The sequence below is a fragment of the Mustela nivalis genome (genome assembly GCF_964662115.1).
Source record: "Mustela nivalis genome assembly, chromosome: 5".
In the NCBI taxonomy this organism is placed as follows: Eukaryota; Metazoa; Chordata; class Mammalia; order Carnivora; family Mustelidae; genus Mustela; species Mustela nivalis.
Genome location: NC_139024.1, coordinates 45925925 through 45942743, shown reverse-complemented (window position 1 = coordinate 45942743; position 16819 = coordinate 45925925). Strand labels below are relative to the sequence as shown.

General features: G+C 42.2%; 2 protein-coding genes across 23 annotated transcripts in view; one reads left to right on the top strand and one right to left on the bottom strand.

Moving 5' to 3' along the window:
* The window catches only part of UBE3D (ubiquitin protein ligase E3D), a 155285-nt gene extending 143644 nt beyond the window's left edge, over positions 1–11641 (bottom strand). Inside the window, exons 1-2 of one of the 7 annotated variants that reach the window (XM_082731700.1) lie at positions 10633–11641; positions 784–980 (exon numbers count right to left, since the gene is read on the bottom strand). In XM_082731700.1, coding sequence (XP_082587826.1) covers positions 784–980; positions 10633–10709 — 274 coding nt within the window. In that variant the 5' untranslated portion in view covers positions 10710–11641. Of the gene's footprint in view, positions 1–728; positions 981–9830; positions 10009–10632 lie in introns of those variants that run through there. The other 6 variants (XM_082731702.1, XM_082731701.1, XM_082731698.1 and 3 more) reach the window with 6 other exon arrangements.
* Positions 11642–13153: 1512 nt separating this feature from the next.
* DOP1A (DOP1 leucine zipper like protein A) overlaps positions 13154–16819 on the top strand; it is a 101925-nt gene continuing 98259 nt past the window's right edge. For 6 of the 16 annotated variants that reach the window (XR_014312071.1, XR_014312072.1, XM_082731691.1 and 3 more), the window contains exon 1: positions 13183–13274. The gene's annotated coding sequence lies outside the window, so the exon portion shown is untranslated. Of the gene's footprint in view, positions 13275–13498; positions 13669–16819 lie in introns of those variants that run through there. The other 10 variants (XR_014312069.1, XR_014312070.1, XM_082731687.1 and 7 more) reach the window with 5 other exon arrangements.

Genomic DNA, 16819 nt, shown 5'->3' with positions numbered 1-16819 from the left:
ACCCCATTATTGTGCTCCTCTTTGGCCACAGCACTTTTCTCTATATCCGAGTAACTTATTTGTTCATTATCTGAACATGAGAGTGTTCACTTCTGTATCCCTAGCACCTAGATCAAAGCCTAGCACACAGTGTAAGGCAGTATTTGTTGACTGGATGAATTTCTATGTCACGCTTTAATTACCACCAGGTCTTGCACAACTACCATCTGATTTCATCTTCCTATCAATGCTGTGAGCTTGGTAATTTCACAATTAAAGAAACAAAGCAGGGGATATGTGGGAAATCTCTGTGCCTTCTGCTAATTTGCTGTGAACCTAAAACTACTCTAAAAATAAAATCTAGGGGCACCTGGGTGGCTCAGTGGGTTAAAGCCTCTGCCTCTGGCTCAGGTCATGAACCTAGGATCCTGGGTTCAAGCCCTGCATTGGGTTCTCTGCTCGGCAGGGAGCCTGCTCCCCCCACCCCCACCTCTCTGCCTACTGTCAAATAAATAAATAAAATATTTTTTAAAAATAAAATAAAATCTACTAAAAGAAAAAAAAACCCACTAACCACCCCTTCACCCCCAGCCCACTGAACAAAGCTCTAGAAAAGTAAGCAGCAAGCTCAACTGCACAGCTAATAACTGGCAGAGCTGACAAAGAACCTTCTGACCAGCTCTTTCTATGCTGCTGCTGAACAGGCTTTTTCATCTGGGAAAAGGTCAACTTTTCAAAGAAAAAATCACCTTTGATCTACAATGAACAACTAAATGCAGAAACAGGAGCGCTGGGATCACTCACTGGCATCAGATTCTGCCCGCACCTGCAGTCGCAGGTGCAGTCCCTCTCCCGGGACATACTGCAGTCCTCGGCAGGAGGAAGGCACGAGCCTGACCTCTGCTGGAAGCTGGAGCTCTGTGCAGCCTTCCGGGGTCTTCACCTGGAGTGAGCACGGCACTACAGAAATATCCATGGGCATACCCCCTTCTTTAGGCTCCCTGGTGATTAAAAACAAAACACAAAAAAAATTACTTCTCAGGGATGAAAACCACATGATAAAACAGACAAAAATGGCCAAGGATCTGTTTCTCTTCAATACAGTCTACTGTCTAAAGTCACTGCCCCCAAAAGAATAGCAGGGAATGGATCATAAAGGAAGTCATTCTATACAAGATTTCGATCAGGTCAGAGAGTACTTTTCACTGTCACTGTAACATGAAAGTTTGGAGATGTATTTCTAATATTCTTGGCTTTTTTTTTTTTTTTTATGGCAATGATGCATTTATAAATGTGCACTTTTCCCCCATTGCTAATAGTGATCCTGTGCCCCAATTCTCTATCCTAATGCTTCCTGTAGCTACTCCAACCTGGACCTTCCTGGGGTTGCTCCCACAGCCATTCTGCTTGCACCGTCCACCTTCCTAAAGCCCACTAATTCCTCCCAGCATCGCCCCAACTTCAGGTTCTTTGAATCAGCACAGTCTAATGCTGGTCTATTGTACATTAGGCACTTGTTCCTTAGAATATTTTGTCAGAGGACTCAAGACATCAACAGACAATGGCTTTTTCATCTTTGCATCCCATGACCCTAGCACAGTTTCTTAAATTCATTCACTCTCTCTTTCATTCATTCAATACAGCTTCTTTGAGTTCTGTAACTGCCAGGTACTGGGACTACAACCATTAACAAGATACCTTCTCTGCCCGTCACCGCCCACCCCAAGTAGGACACAGGCAAGTAACAGGAATGCGCAAGGGAGCCTGAAAACATCGTGTTGGCCAGGCCAGGGCCAGGAGCAGCAGGCCATACTGTGGGAGGGGGTTGGGGGGTGTGGGCAGCCCACCACCCCAGGGACAGGTTCCTCATAATCCAAAACCATAGGACCACCATCTTCACGGACACCAAGGAGTGGAGCACCGTGCTCGGGCTGAAGTGCATCCTTGAGGACATCCTCAAGCGGCCATCCGATGAGCAGTATCTGGATGACGACAAGACACTGGGAGAGTGTGGCTTCACCAACTGGATGGTGCGGCCACATGCACAGTGGGTGGGTCTGGCCTTCTGACCAGCTCTTTCCACCCAGCTGTCCACCAGTGGAAGGGCTCCAGGCCCTGTGCGTTGAGCCCTTCTCCAGCCTTCCTGAGCTTCCTATTGTGATGAAGCTGCAGGACTCAGGAAGCAGTGCCAGTGAAAGGCGGTGCAGACGGAGTGCCTGGGCTGGCCCCCAGTGCCCTATCCCCTCTAAGAGATACGGCTGTCAAAACAAAACAAACAAACAAAAACTGCATTGTACTGGTCTGATAAATAAGAAGTACTATGGAAGCATAGGGAGGCCTGCAGTGCCTATCACAGGTCAAGCAGTGTTATTTGAACAGTAAATGGATAAGCCAGGGAAATATCCTTGCTTCTAAGACTAGTATTACAATTTTTTGTACAAAATTTTTTTGAACAATTTTTTGTACAATTTTGTACAATTTTTTTACAAATAATTATAAACTATTTTATTTACAATAAAGTATTGTCATTTGACATACAGGATTTTGATAAGGAGACCAGGATTACATGAAACAAAAGGTACAGGAGAAAAAAACTTGTCAATTTTAAAAATTAAAAAATAAATAAATAAAACAATCTAGTGATGTAGGACTATGAAAGAACTGGCAAGTCCAAGTTACTACAAACACAAATCATTTGGTATAGGCAATCGAGAGTAAAATACAGTCTGTTCCCTGTCCACTAGGGACCAAAAGTACAGCAGGTGATGAAGACATAGAGAAATGGTCCTCATATAAAGCTAAAATACATTTAGCATTGTAACAGAGGTACCGAACCTTCAGATTCCGTTTTAAGTGTAGACAGCAGGGAGAGGCCAGCAGCTCAGAATAACTTAAACACAGAAGGCAGGCCATCTACTTGAGTATTATCTAAGCACAGAGATCATACCATGTGTTCAGGTGTGAATCCTGATTAGGCCTCTTAATTTCCCTTAGAAAATCTTAAGATTATTTTCTGGCTAGTTCCTTTTGAAGGCATATGGATCTGTATTTAACTGGCAAGAACCTAAGTCTTTTCCAAGAAACACAACCTTAAACTCCTGAGTCAAAAGTCTAGCTTTTTTGTTTTGTTTTGTCTTAAATTAAATTAAAGAGAGAGTACCAGCAGGAGGAGGGGAAGAGAGAGAGAGAGAAACAGAACCTTAAGCAGGCTCCACGCTTAGTGCAGAGCCCAATGTGGGGCTCAATCTCATGACCCTGAGATCACAACATGAGCCAAGATCAAGAGTTAGATGCTTAACAGACTGAGCCACCCAGGTGCCCCAGAGTCCAAAGTCTAGTTTTAAGAATTGATGTTTAAGAAATAATAATCCTCTGAAGAAGAGGTCAGAAGGACCAGATGGCATATATTTCAGGTTTTGCAGGCTATATATGATCTGTTGCATATTATACTATGTATTCTATTTTTTACAATGCTTTAAATAATGTAAAATCCATTCTTAGTTCATAAACTGTACTAAAACACACCACAGGTTAGATTTGGCCCATGGGCTATAGTTTGCTGAACATTGCTCTAAAGATATATTTTTTTTTTAAAGATTTTATTTATTTATTTGACAGAGAGAGATCACAAGCAGGCAGAGAGGCAGGCAGAGAGAGAGGAGGAAGCAGGCTCCCCGCTGAGCAGAGAGCCCGATGCGGGGCTCGATCCCAGGACTCCGAGATCATGACCTGAGCCGAAGGCAGCGGCTTACCCACTGAGCCACCCAGGCGCCACCTGCTCTAAAGATATTTAAAGATATTTCTAAAGAAATTTGTCCAATTTGCTACTTCACTGATTTTCAAACTGGACTGTGCCATTGGCACCAGAAGTGCCTCAAGGGAGATTAACAAACACAGTTAAGATTTTATTTATTTATTTGACAGAGATCACAAGTAGGAAGAAAGACAGGTTGGGGGGGGGGGCAGACTCCCTGCTAAGCAGAGAGCCCGATGTGGGGCTCGATCCCAAGACCCTGAGATCATGACCTGAGCCAAAGGCAGAGCCTTAACCCACTGAGCCACCCAGTTGCCCCGATAACTGTGTTTCTAAGCCTCAGCCCCACCCCATCTCTGGCTGACCACTATTCTTCCCCTTCATGAAAAGTTCAGCCCATTAGAGGTCTGAGTAAGGTAGGAGGTACCGATACAAGTGTGGGAAAACCACAGTCTTGGGGTGGAGGTGAGGAAGAAGGGCATCCACTAGGACAGTCACCCTGCAGGGATGTCAGATGTTAAGAGGGATGAGGAGTCTAAGGGAGTGGGAGTGGCAACTCAGGGTTCCAGAGCCTGCCTCAGACTGCTCAGGCTGCCAAAAAAAAAATGCCATAGACTGGGGGCTTAAACAACACACATTTCTTATAGTTCTGATGGCTGAGAAGTACAAGATCAAGGCACCAGGGGATTTGGTTCTCCTTGAGAGCCCTTACCAGGCTTGCAGACGGCCACAACCTCACCGTATCCTCACAATGTGAAGAAGAGAAGCAGCTTTGGTATTCCCTCTTTTAAGAGCACTAATCCCAACACGGTGGTTCCACCCTCATGACCTCATCTAAACCTACTTACCTCCCAAAGTCCCCATCTCCTAATACCATCATATTGGGGGTCAGCGTTTCAACACATGAATTTTGAGGGACACACAAAAATTCATTCTGTAACAGAGCCCAATGAGGAGCCCAGATGAGGAAGGTGTCAACACTGACTGAAGAGGGGGAGGAAAGCAGCAAAGGATGCCAGTATGAGATGTCTTACATAGAGGGGAATTGACTAAATAAATGTAAGTCCTGAGAATAACGAAAGCCAGGATTCTCAGTGTCGGAGACCAGACTTACAAAGAGGGAAAGGGAAAAAATCAGAATGGATCCTATGGTGGTAGACCAGAACTGAAAACACCTGTGTAGAGTCACGGTTTTTAATGTACATATAAAGAGGTCCAGTAATACAGATGTCTATGTGTGTAGATGTACCTACGATATACAAACACATGTGCATACATTTGTACATGAACATTATGTATATGTCACATACACACTCTAGTTTTGTCCACGAGGAAAGAGTAACATGTCAGTCAATAGTAATGAGGATACTTTGTGCTTAGATTTTGGTTTCTAAAGGTCACTTTCCACTTTAATTTTTTTTTAAAGTTTATTTATTTGAGAGAAAGAGAGAGAGCATGTGCACACGCAGGTGTGAGATTGAGAAGGGGCAGAGGGAAAGAATCTTTGAGCAGACTCCATGTTGAGGAGGGACCCCAATGCGAGGCTCAATCCCCTGACCCTGACACTGAGACCTGAGCAGAAATCAAGAGTTGGATGCTTAACCAGCTGTGCTACCCAGGCACCCTAGTGATTTTCCACTTTAAAACAAATGAACATACACAAAACAAAATAACATTCCTTGAAAAAATAACTATATCCAGGGATGGAACAGGAAAAGAATGAGATGAGCCTGGAACACGTTGCTGTGCAAAGAAAGAAAATTAATCAAAGAATAATAGGAACATGTTAAAAAAGAACATTTTAAAAAAAGAATAATAGGAACATATTAAAATCCTCTTGAAGGGACTCCCCCAGACACATCTGGTATAACATGAGCAAAAAAAAATGTAACCCAATGAATAAAAGATCATGGGTCCATGCTGATGTAAATAAATGAATGAATAAAATGCAAATCTGATGAGGAACAAGGGTATTTACACATAGTTGCAATGGACTTCTCCAATTAATACTTATGGAATATAAAGAGAAAAAGAGTCTTGCCTGACTGAATCAGTTAAGAGTAGGAAGCATTAGAACTTGCTATTGGACTCAACAAATCTGATATCAGAAGCATGAAGAATTCTCGTGTCCTTTGTCAACCTTATAACATTCTTCCTGAATACTGAAGCTCTTTGCAGTGTATATCAAAACTACCCATAAGCGTGGGAATACAAGAGGTTTGCATTCCTGTAAATGTGACAAAAGGTTTATGTTTGTTTGTGTGTGTGTTTACTCCACTACATATTCGTCTTTCTTCTTTCCTGTAAAAGCAGTAATCCAGTCAGACAACTTTACCGAGGCCCTGTTCTGATGTGCATTTACTGTGAGCTTTTGCCTGCCTATGCTTTTACTTTTAAGCCAGAGCACACAAGCTTCTCCCTTCTGGAATATAGAGAAATAGTTTCATCCTGCTCTCCCCTTGTTCTGTAGTTACTCTGATGGTAGTAGGTAGGGTTCCTAAAGTTTGCAGTATTCTTCTCTTCTTTGAATGGCTGAGGGAGGGGAAGGGAAAGAGCATCCTATTTCTTTTATGACAGTGCACATTGGCTAGTTTAAAGTGTATGCTTGTATTTCCTTATCATTAAAATACTGTTCAATTTCATTTTCATAGACAAGGAAAAATATTTTGCATTAACTCCTCTATTTAAAAAGGGATGGTTTAAGTTGAACCATTATAGCTTCACACTAAATCTTTTCCTAAATAAAAATGTTACAACCCTTAAAAGAAAAAAAAAGAGTAACTTTATAATGGCGACAGCAGACATTATCCACGTGCTCAAAGTTAACATGAACTTTAATGGAATAAGGCAAAATCATGTGATACCTGATAGGATGTAATAAGAATGCAGCATCACTTCTGTGATATTCCTGCCAGAGATATATAATCTGAACCCAATCTTGAGGCAAGGATATTCCACAAAATAATTAGGCGGTAATCTTCAGAAGCGTCAAGATTGTGAAAGTCAAGGGAAACTGAGGAACTCTTCCAATTTTAAGAGACTAAGGAAACATGACAATGAAATGCAATGCATGATTCTAAACTGTGTTCTTTTACTATTAGAGACATTATGTAGACATGTGGCAAAATTTGAGTAAGGTCTTAGTGTAAGATGGTTGTAACACATTCCCCAGCGTTGAAGGTTGCATAGTGGTTACAGGGGAATGTTCTTTTTTTTTTTTTTTTAAGATTTTATTTATTTATTTGACAGAGAGAGATCATAAGTAGGCAGAGAGGCAGGCAGAAAGAGAAGGGGAAGCAGGCTCCCTGCTGAGCAGAGAGCCAGATGCAGGGCTCGATCCCAGAACCCTGAGATCATGACCTGAGTGGAAGGGAAAGGCTTAACCCACTGAGCCACCCAGGTGCCCCGGAATGTTCTTATTTGTAGGAAATCCCCAATAATGTATTCAGGAGTGACCATAACTTATTCTCAAGGTTGAGGCTGTCCAAAAATAAATTGTTTGAGACACTAATTGTCCACAGCTTTTACATACTTGAGGCTTCCTTCACCATGTACTTACATTCTTTCAGATATCACACCCTGCTTGAAACTATCCACTGACTTCCCATCAAACTTTGATTACAAGCTAAAATTCTTTCCGTGGCCCATAAGACCCACAGATATACTGGAGACAGTTGTTAAAATTCCAGGGATTTTGCAAAATAGTTGACATCACTTGCCTGACATCATGCATGGTGAAAGACTATCTCCACCACAGGAATCAGTAAATGCTACAAATTGGGAAGATTTCTTGTTAGTTTCATTGGTTTTCTAAGAATGCAGGTTGTTAAACATTTACTAACATACCTCTTGGTAAGACCATTTACTATGTGCTCCACCAGCCCACCCACATCTCTCTGAACTTGGCACCTCTTCGTACTTGCTGTTCTCTTGGAGGGAAACAGTCTTTCATCAGATATTATATAGTTCTAAACCTCTCCCCTTTTGGTTCATTACTCAAGTATTGCTTTTTCACTGGAAATAAGGGGTTATAATTTTTCTTCCTATCCTTTTTTGTTTTATTTTTTCTATGTACTTATCTCCTTTCAATATCATATATATTTTATTTATTTTGTATAATTTCTGCTTACCTCTCATCCACCGCTACCATTAGACCAAAAGCTCAACAACAGCCAAGAATTTTTGTCTTTGCTATTGTCACTGCTCACAGTTGGATACCCAGCACTTAGAATCTGAGCTTTCAGCACTGGAAGAGGAACTCAGTAAACATCTGTGCACTGAATAAATGAACGGCCAAGGTTTACCCCAGGAATACTAAGATGGCTTAACAAAACATTTTTCTAATGCAATTCACAGATGTAAATATGAAAGGAAAAAAAATGAAATCACAGTACATGTACAAATCATACAGAAAATAGTTATCTATTCACGATCAAAACCTGTAGTAAAGTAGGAATAGAAAGGAACCATGCAATTTACCACATAAATTTGCCAAAGGTCAATTTCATTGTACTTAGTCATAAAATGCTAGAAACATTTAAGATTAGGAACAAGAATAAAGCTCAATCATACCATTTACACTAATTGTAAACAGACTAAAAAGTTTAATTAAAATGCAGAGATTGTCAGAGTGGACTCAGAAACACTCCACTCAGCATAGGATTTTAAATATTTATATATAAAGGCATATGTTAAATAGTAAAAGGAAAGAAAGACATACATGATGCCAAACAGTACAAACAGTACAGTCAAAGGTTTCCTGACAAAGACATTGTGTTATTTCAATGGGAGAAATGGCACTCTTTTAAACTAATGGTGATGGAACTATCAGATATCCTTATAGGAAAAAAAAAAAAATGAAATTTGGCTTCTATCTCACTCCAAACACAAGAAATGAATTTCACTTAAATATAAAAGTTAAAACTATATAACACATAGGAAAAATTTTACAACCTTGAGGTAAGTAAAGATTTCTTAAGATACAGACAACACTAACCATTAAAGAAAAAAATGCAATAAATTGAAGTTTGTTATAATTAAAATTTCCTGTTCCTGAAAAGAAACTATTAGGAAAATGAAAAGGTAAATTTCTGACTGGGAGCAAGTGTTCACATATTCACAAGGCATAAATAAGATAGGTCTTATTTCCAGATACTAGAAAGAAGTTTTTAAATTCAACAATAAGAAAAACCTGATTTTTTATAATGGCAAAAAATTAGAAGACACTTTCCAAAGGAACACGTATGAATGACCAAAAAGCAAATGAAAAGATACTCAACATTATTAATCAGGGAAGTGCGAACTAAAATGACAATGCGACTTTACACCATAATAGAATTAGGTAATTACCTAGGAGAAATGAAATGTATGTCAACTAAAATGCTATAGCAACTTTATTCTTAATATTCAAGTTCTAGAAACACACAAAATATCCAGTAACAGAATGGGTAATTGTCTATTAATACAGTAGAAAATTACTCAGAGAAAAATAGACACAGATAAAACAGGAATCCCAGAAGCACTGTTGATGGAAAACAGCCAGAAACAAAAAAGTACATACAGTATGAAATCCTTTATATACAGTTCATGAAGTGGCAAAACCAATCCTTATTGAGTGAAATCAAGAGTGGTTGCTTTTGTTTTCCTGAGAGGCAAGTTGGTGATAAAACTCAACAGCCAAAGACCATTAGGGACAACCTAGTAGTCTAGCAAAGTCAGGTTTCTTCACTTGCTTAAACACAGGAGAGTAACCCAGAGAAACTTTGAGGGTCCCCTTCGATGACAGGACGTAGGGACTTTGTCTTGCTCTTGTTTTGCTAAGTTTGGGGCTCCTCATAACCCTACAAAGTGGACTGTAATTGGAGATACTTATCTGAATCTATGATTTGAGATGGAGAGGGAGAAACAGAGAAACAAAAGAGAAAGAAGAAAATAAAAAATATCATCCGTATTTGACAACCGAAAAACCAGATTAAACGATTCTGCTCCTGCGAAAAAGCCAGGATTTGAACTCCGTTCTCCTGCCAAACCCCAAACTGCCACACCTATACCTGGACGATTTAAGGAAAAGGCCGATTAAGGAAAAGCATCAGCCTACCTCTTGAGCGGCCCCGAGTAGTAAAAGCTCCAGGATTTTAACATCTAACTTACTCTCTTTGACACGGCAGTCACAAGGGAATACTCGAGGGGGCCACACACTACCAAGCAAACGAGGGAACTTTTCTCCTAAAAGTTTCCTGCAGGTGTAGTGAATAACAAGTGAAACGTACGGTGACTTCTCATTGGAACGCGGAACGCGAATGCAAGAATCAGCTCCAATAAGAAGTCTGCACGCTTTGTTCGTCGTTCAGTGGACGGGTCAGTTTTGCTGCAGACAACAGCGTGGGGGCGAGGGGGGAGGCGAGGACCAACCCGAGTTTACGCACCAAACAGGAAGCTCTCACACTGGACCTTATCCTCTAGTGAGGATCCCCCAAAAGAAGCAGGCAAGGCACTTTTTTGGGGGTGGGGGGCACTGTTTTTGGAAAAGCCTGGCACTGTTACTTTACATCAGTGCGCCTCAGACTTTTTAGTGTGTATCTTGAGTCCTGGAAAGCGTGATAACATATAAATTCTGATTCTGCAGGTCTGGCGTGGGGCTGAGACTCTGCATTTCTAAAAAAAAAAAAAAAAAGCTCCCAGGTGATGCCGAGATTACGGGGGGAACAAAAGCACGAGGGGTGGGAGGGGGAAACTCCACTTTGAGGAAATGACAGGCTCTAAGCCATTGGAAAGAAACTCAAAACTCCGCCCTTTGGAGGGAGACGGAGGCTCCGGGACAAGCAGAAACACAGCGGAACGCAGCAGAAAGGCGGCTACGCGCCGCGCCCAGCTGCCCACGCGCCCAGCGCCGGCCTTACCCCAGGATCAGCAGCGCGCTCTGCAGCCGTCTCCGCACCTCCAGGAACACGCGCGTCCCCGCCGCAGCGGCCGCCATAGCCGGCGCCCAGGCGCAGGTTCAGGGGAATAGGGGCCAGCAGGGCCCAAAGCGGCGGCACGTGCGGCTGTGGCGGCCGTGCGGCGGCGGCAGGGCGCGCGTCCGGGACCCGATCCCTTGGCCGACACAGCCCGCCAGCCCACAGCGCCGCCTGCCGGGCGGAGAACGCGCTGCCGCGAGAACTCGACCTGTGGGCGTGAGCGTTTTCACGTCCCTGCCGGGTCCGAGCGCCGACAAAGGTGGAGCAGCGAGGGGCAAACGGTCCTCCCCTGCTTCCTCTTGTGGGCGTGGCCCGGCGCGGTAGTCGGCCAGGAAGTGACCTTAAAAATCCGAGCCGAGGGGCACCTGGGTGGCTCAGTGGGTTGGGCCTCTGCCTTCAGCTCAGGTCATGGTCCCAGGGTCCTGGGATCGAGCCCCGCATCGGGCTCTCTGCTCAGCAGGGAGCCTGCTTCCTCCTCTCTCTGCCTGCCTCTCTGCCTACTTGTGATCTGTCTGTTCAATGAATAAATAAAATATTTAAAAAAAAAATCCGAGCCGAGTACAGGTGTCAGAATGAGGCTGGAGGGGAGGGGGATGATGGAAGGAGAAGATATAGAAGGGCCCTGACCCCAGAAGGTTGGAGAGCAGATATATTCCCCCCAAACACAATCTTGTTTCATTTTTAAATCAACTATGGTATCTTTTTTATGAACCGTGTCAGTTCTTTGGTAGCTCTCCACTGTTTGAGGCAACGAATGTCCGGGATTGGCCTGACATAACTTCTGCATTTAGACACAATTGGCTCTAAGATAGAAACAGTTGCAAAAATGTTTTCTCTTATCTTGGGGCACCTGGGTGGCTCAGTTGGTTAAGCAACTGCCTTTGGCTCAGTCATGATCCCGGGGCCCTGCGGATCAAGAAGGATTCTGCCTCAGGCTGCCTGCTAAGCGGGGAGTTTGCTTCTCCCTCTGACCCTCTCCCCTCTGCTCTCTCTCTCATTCAATAAAAAAATAAATAAATAATTTTTTTTTAAGTTTTCCTGTTATCTACATTAGAGTGTGTGGGTAAATCCAGTACCATGAATCACAAGATTAGCTATTCCTGTAGTCTTTGAAAAAAGGAAGATGAGAATGATTCCACAGGTACATTTACACTCGCCACGTTTCATAGAAGTAAAAACTGATTGACAGAAGTCATAATGTTATTGGTGCTAGAAGATAATTTCACAAAGTTTCACCTAGTAAAGAAAAGGATCGATTAAAATGTAAGTATTTAAAAGGTGGTGGGAATGCTTAAAATAGGGTAATATTAAGATCTAAGGCTAGGGTGGTAAACTTAGAAGGATTCTTTAAAAGAATTCTTTAAAAACAAGGGGCTCGGGGCTTGGTCAGTGGAGCATTGGAGGCTTGATCTCCAGGTTGTTAAGTTCGAGACCAGGTTGGGTGCAGAGATTACTTAAAAATAAAATCTTTAAAAAACAAACAAAAAGCCAAGAGACTGTTAGGTTTTAAAAACAGAAACAGTGATGACGTGTCTTCATAAAATCATGTTTATTGACAGCCTCTTAGTAGGAAGATTTTCCAAATAACAAATCCACTTCCCTAGAGATACTATTTTAAGACAAATTTTCTGAAATCAGTATCTGCAGTTCGTAAACTTTATTGTGGTGCTTCACAAATTCCTGTATCCACCACAGTAATTCAAAATCATGGATGGAGGTAACAATGCAGCAAAAAGAATTAAGTTTATTACTATTCCACCTCAAATAATGGTGATCATGAGTGATGATTTCAACCCCTAATACCTTCCACCTTTAGTTCTCAAAGCTATTAAGTCTTAAATGCTGCCACATTGTATGGAAATATTTGTCTTAGCACAGCATGGTCTTCATACTTGGGTGTTTGATTATTTTTAAAGATTGCTATATTGGTTTATTTCATATATATTTCATATATACACTTTTGTCTATATTATATATATAACATATGTTATACATATATTTCATATACACATTTGCAAAAAACAATTTTTTTCCTTTGACCCTACGGTTTAGGCAACACAATGCACTCTTCCTTATAGTGACTACATGATTTAGAGAGACATAAACTCAAAATATTTCTAAACCTGATGACAACTATTTATCTGCTAACTTCATCAGTATCCCAACTTCTCTGGGCTTCAAGCTCCCCATATGAAATATTGAGGAATCGTTTAAATAACACTTAAATAACTGTTTAAATAATATATAAAAGCTGTTCTCAATTCCTAGCATTCCTTCCAACTCTCCATTAAGATGTGGCTGGCGCTGGCGAGTTGAAAACATCCGCTATTCCCTTTCCAGGCCCAAACGAATGGTCTTCGGCTTCCCCGACTGTCCGCTTGAGGGCGCTGTGGCAACAGCTTGCGCCGGGAGGAGAGGCACGGACCGGGGGCGGGGATCGCGGGTCGTCGACGTCGACGCTAGCGTGGGCGCGGGCGCAGTGCACGCTGGGAGCTGTCACTAGGCCCTTCGGCTCCCGGCCTCCGCGTCGCTGCCGCGGTTGCCAGGAGAGCGGCGCCGGCGGGGAGCGGCCGAGCCCACGGCAGGTAACAGCGTCCCCGCCCCCAGCGCGGTCGCGAGGCCGGCTGCCGGCCTCGAGCGGCCTCTTCGGCCTGGCTGGTTCCGGAGCCTCGGGGACGCCCCGCAGGGCAGTCCGCTGTGGCGTCGGGGGTGTTGCCGCCCTGGCCCCGCCTGGAGCCTGGAAACCGGCCGGCAGCCCTCCGGTTTCCGGAGAGACGGGAGCTGCGCGGGGATCGGCGGGTCGCGGGGCCGGGCGGAGGCTCGAGGGCGGTCCCAGGCAGGGGTGGCTGCTTCCGACCCTCCTGCGCTGGGGCCCAGCGGTGCGCAAGGTTGGGGTGGAGGTCGCACCTGTGAGATAAAGGCGCGCGGAGTGACCTCTTTGTTGGTGGAATCCTGGCTTCGTGCGGTCTCCTTCATCTGGTGGGTTCTTTTAAGATTGAGGAGACAAGAATGCCGGCCATAGTTAATGTTCCATGTGGGGGGTTGGAAAGGAGTGCAGAAGTTTATTAGAGGAAGTCGGGTTAGTCATACGGAAGTTGTTAACCATTATCACCTTTGATTCTCAAGCCTTTTAAAGTTGCAGCATAACAATAGTTACTTGTTGGTCTCGTCCTGCCTTCCCTGCCCTGAGGTAGGGGAGGGGGAGTGGTGCACAACTACTGGAAAGCTGAACGAATTGTGTTTCTGACACTATCTTCTCGTTCTCTGGAGTTGGGGAAACATTGTGATAATCTGATTTGGAGACTTAGTTAAAGCAATCAACATTTTTTTATTAATTACCAAAAGGATAAGAAACCAAGTGTTTGCCTGACAAATAAGCCCAGAACTGTAGAAACACAAAAATCTCTCAATTTCGATGTTGTTGGCTTTCTTCTACGCAGACGGGTCTCCTATGTTCTCATGGACAGCATATGATGACGTTAAATGCTAAGAAATTCACCACCTAATAACAAAGTGACAGTTGAGCTGACAGAAGTTGTAACAAGAGTAAATTAAAACCAGTTGTAGTATAGATGCTTTATGTCAGTGATTCCTTGATGCTGCCACTCTGAACGAAATCATTCCTCATTAGTACTAAACAATAGTACATCTCCAGGTGTATCTAATTATTAGGAACCCATTTCTTGAAGAACTAAAAATGCCCAAGTTAATATACAAACCAGAAAATGTGACACCATAACCGAAATGTTAAGCATAAATTAAATGTTTGACTACATACAGTTTGAAGAGCCTTATTTTGTAGTTAAAGTGGTGGAAAGAGCTCTGGCCTGGGAATAAAAGATCTTGTTTGCTTGCTTTCTTCTCCAGCTAACCAGATGTGATCTCTCTAGGCCTCAGTTTTGTCATCCGCTTAAGGGAATTTCGTAAGATCAGAGTTTTCCAAACTGATGTTCCTTGAACCCTGTTTTCAATCTAGGAACCGCTTTACTGCCCCCCAAACAGTGCTCCATGACAAATAATTTGGGAGCATATAGGCTTAAAGCAGTCTCACCTGGCCAGAAAGACTTTTCTCATGACCAGCCTGTTAACATCTAGAATATAATTACATAGAATACCAATTTGAAAATTGCTGTACCGATCTTCCTCAGTTTATGATGGGGGTTATGTCCTGATAAGCCCATCATAAATTGAAAATGTTGTAATTTGAAAAGTCATTTAATACGTCTAACCTATGTTACACCTGCTCACAATACTTACATTAGCCTATAGTTGGGCAAAATCTGTCAAAGCTCATTTTACTACAAAAGTTTTGAATATGTTATGTAATTTATTGAATATTGTACTGAAAGTGAAAAACTGAATGATTGTGTGGATAAAGAACGGTTGTAAGCATATGAGTTGTTTACCCTCATGATGGCAGGGCTGACTAGGGGCTGAGGCTTGCTGCCACTGCGAAAAATTGTAAATCGAATTCTCATGAGTTGGGAGTGCCTATATTTGAGCCGGGTCTCCTTCAGCTCTAAAATTCCCTACATTATGCTTTCCTGCTTTTAGTTTAAGCTTTCTGTGGCATAAGCACATAGGGCAACGCATGTTACTTTTGTTACTGATGTAACAAAAGGCTTGTATTTTCCTTAGTAAAACATGAAGGATGCACATAGATTTCAGTGCACTTTAATGCTTTCATTTATGGCAGAGGAAGACTATCTTTTTTTTTTTTTTTCCCTGATCTCTTGATGCTTTTCTATAACCATAATTAATTCACATTTTGGATTTGGTTCTATGGTTAAGTCATTGATTTTATTGAGAATGGCATTATAAAGTTCCAAGAAGACTTGTTGATAATAGCATTATTTTTACTATGCCTGAGTTCCCTCTCTCATTGTGAGTGCTTAAACTATGAAATGTAATAAAAGCCACTTGAAATGTACTTAATAATTAATAACTAAATTTTAAGAGCTTAGGTCATTGGAACGAGTTCAAGGTTAAAACAAATTCTAAGGCAGTCCTTTCTGAGTTGCTTACAAATAGGATCTAAGTATTGAATACAATCTTAAATTATTTTGCTAAATTCTGTCAGATGTCACTAGCACACAGCCAGTATGGCCACTTTAGTCTATTCTTTGTTACTTTGTTAGGAGTGAGTGCTATTAACATGCTCCTTTGTTTGAGGGGGGACAGAGATGGGAACAATACATTTAATAGATGACACTCAATTCAGGTAAATTTTCTCCCTGAAATGGAACTGTTGAAAGTATAGAGCTACAAGTTTTGTGTAATAGCTTACAGTTTTTATTGAAAATTTATGATATAAAAATAAGTATTTTGATTCCATTGCCTTTAAATGATGATTTCCTTTTATTGTATTTACCTTTTTACTGCCTTCCCCCCAATCTATTGAAGCCTAAAACCTCAGTAATTCTTAATTGCATCGGTCAAAGACATACCAGATTTAAGGAAGAAATTACAGATAAGGTGCATTCATTTTATGTGTACATTATATACACACCAAGGTAACCACCAGCACAATCACGATTTAGAACATAACACCACTCAGGCCTGTGTTGTGCTTTTGCTTTCTTCAAATGCGTGCTGCATGTCTTGGCATGTCCACATCATACTGTTCTAGCTCCAGTGCCACCTTGTCTGTGAATCCTTTTTTGATTACCTCATTTTAAAGTAACTTTCTTCTCTTCTAACTTTCCTGTCAGAGTTTATCTTCTTTTCTCTCCTTGGTGAATAAACCAATGGTATGCTCATAGTTCATGGTAGGCACTTATATTTATTTCTTGACCAAATGGGTAAGTGTAGTATTTCTCAAATGTTAATCATTCTTACATCATCTTCAAAATTTTGGCCATATCTGCGTATTTCCTGTATCCTTGCTTTCTTTGTATTTCTTTATATCCTTGTAGTTATTAATATAATTTTTAATGAAAACTTGAAATAATCACCATAGGGGCGCCTGGGTGGCTCAGTGGGTTAAGCCGCTGCCTTCGGCTCAGGTCATGATCTCAGCGTCCTGGGATCGAGCCCCACATCGGGCTCTCTGCTCAGCAGGAAGCCTGCTTCCCTTTCTCTCTCTCTCTGCCTGCCTCTCTGCCTACTTGTGATCTCTGTCTGTCAAATA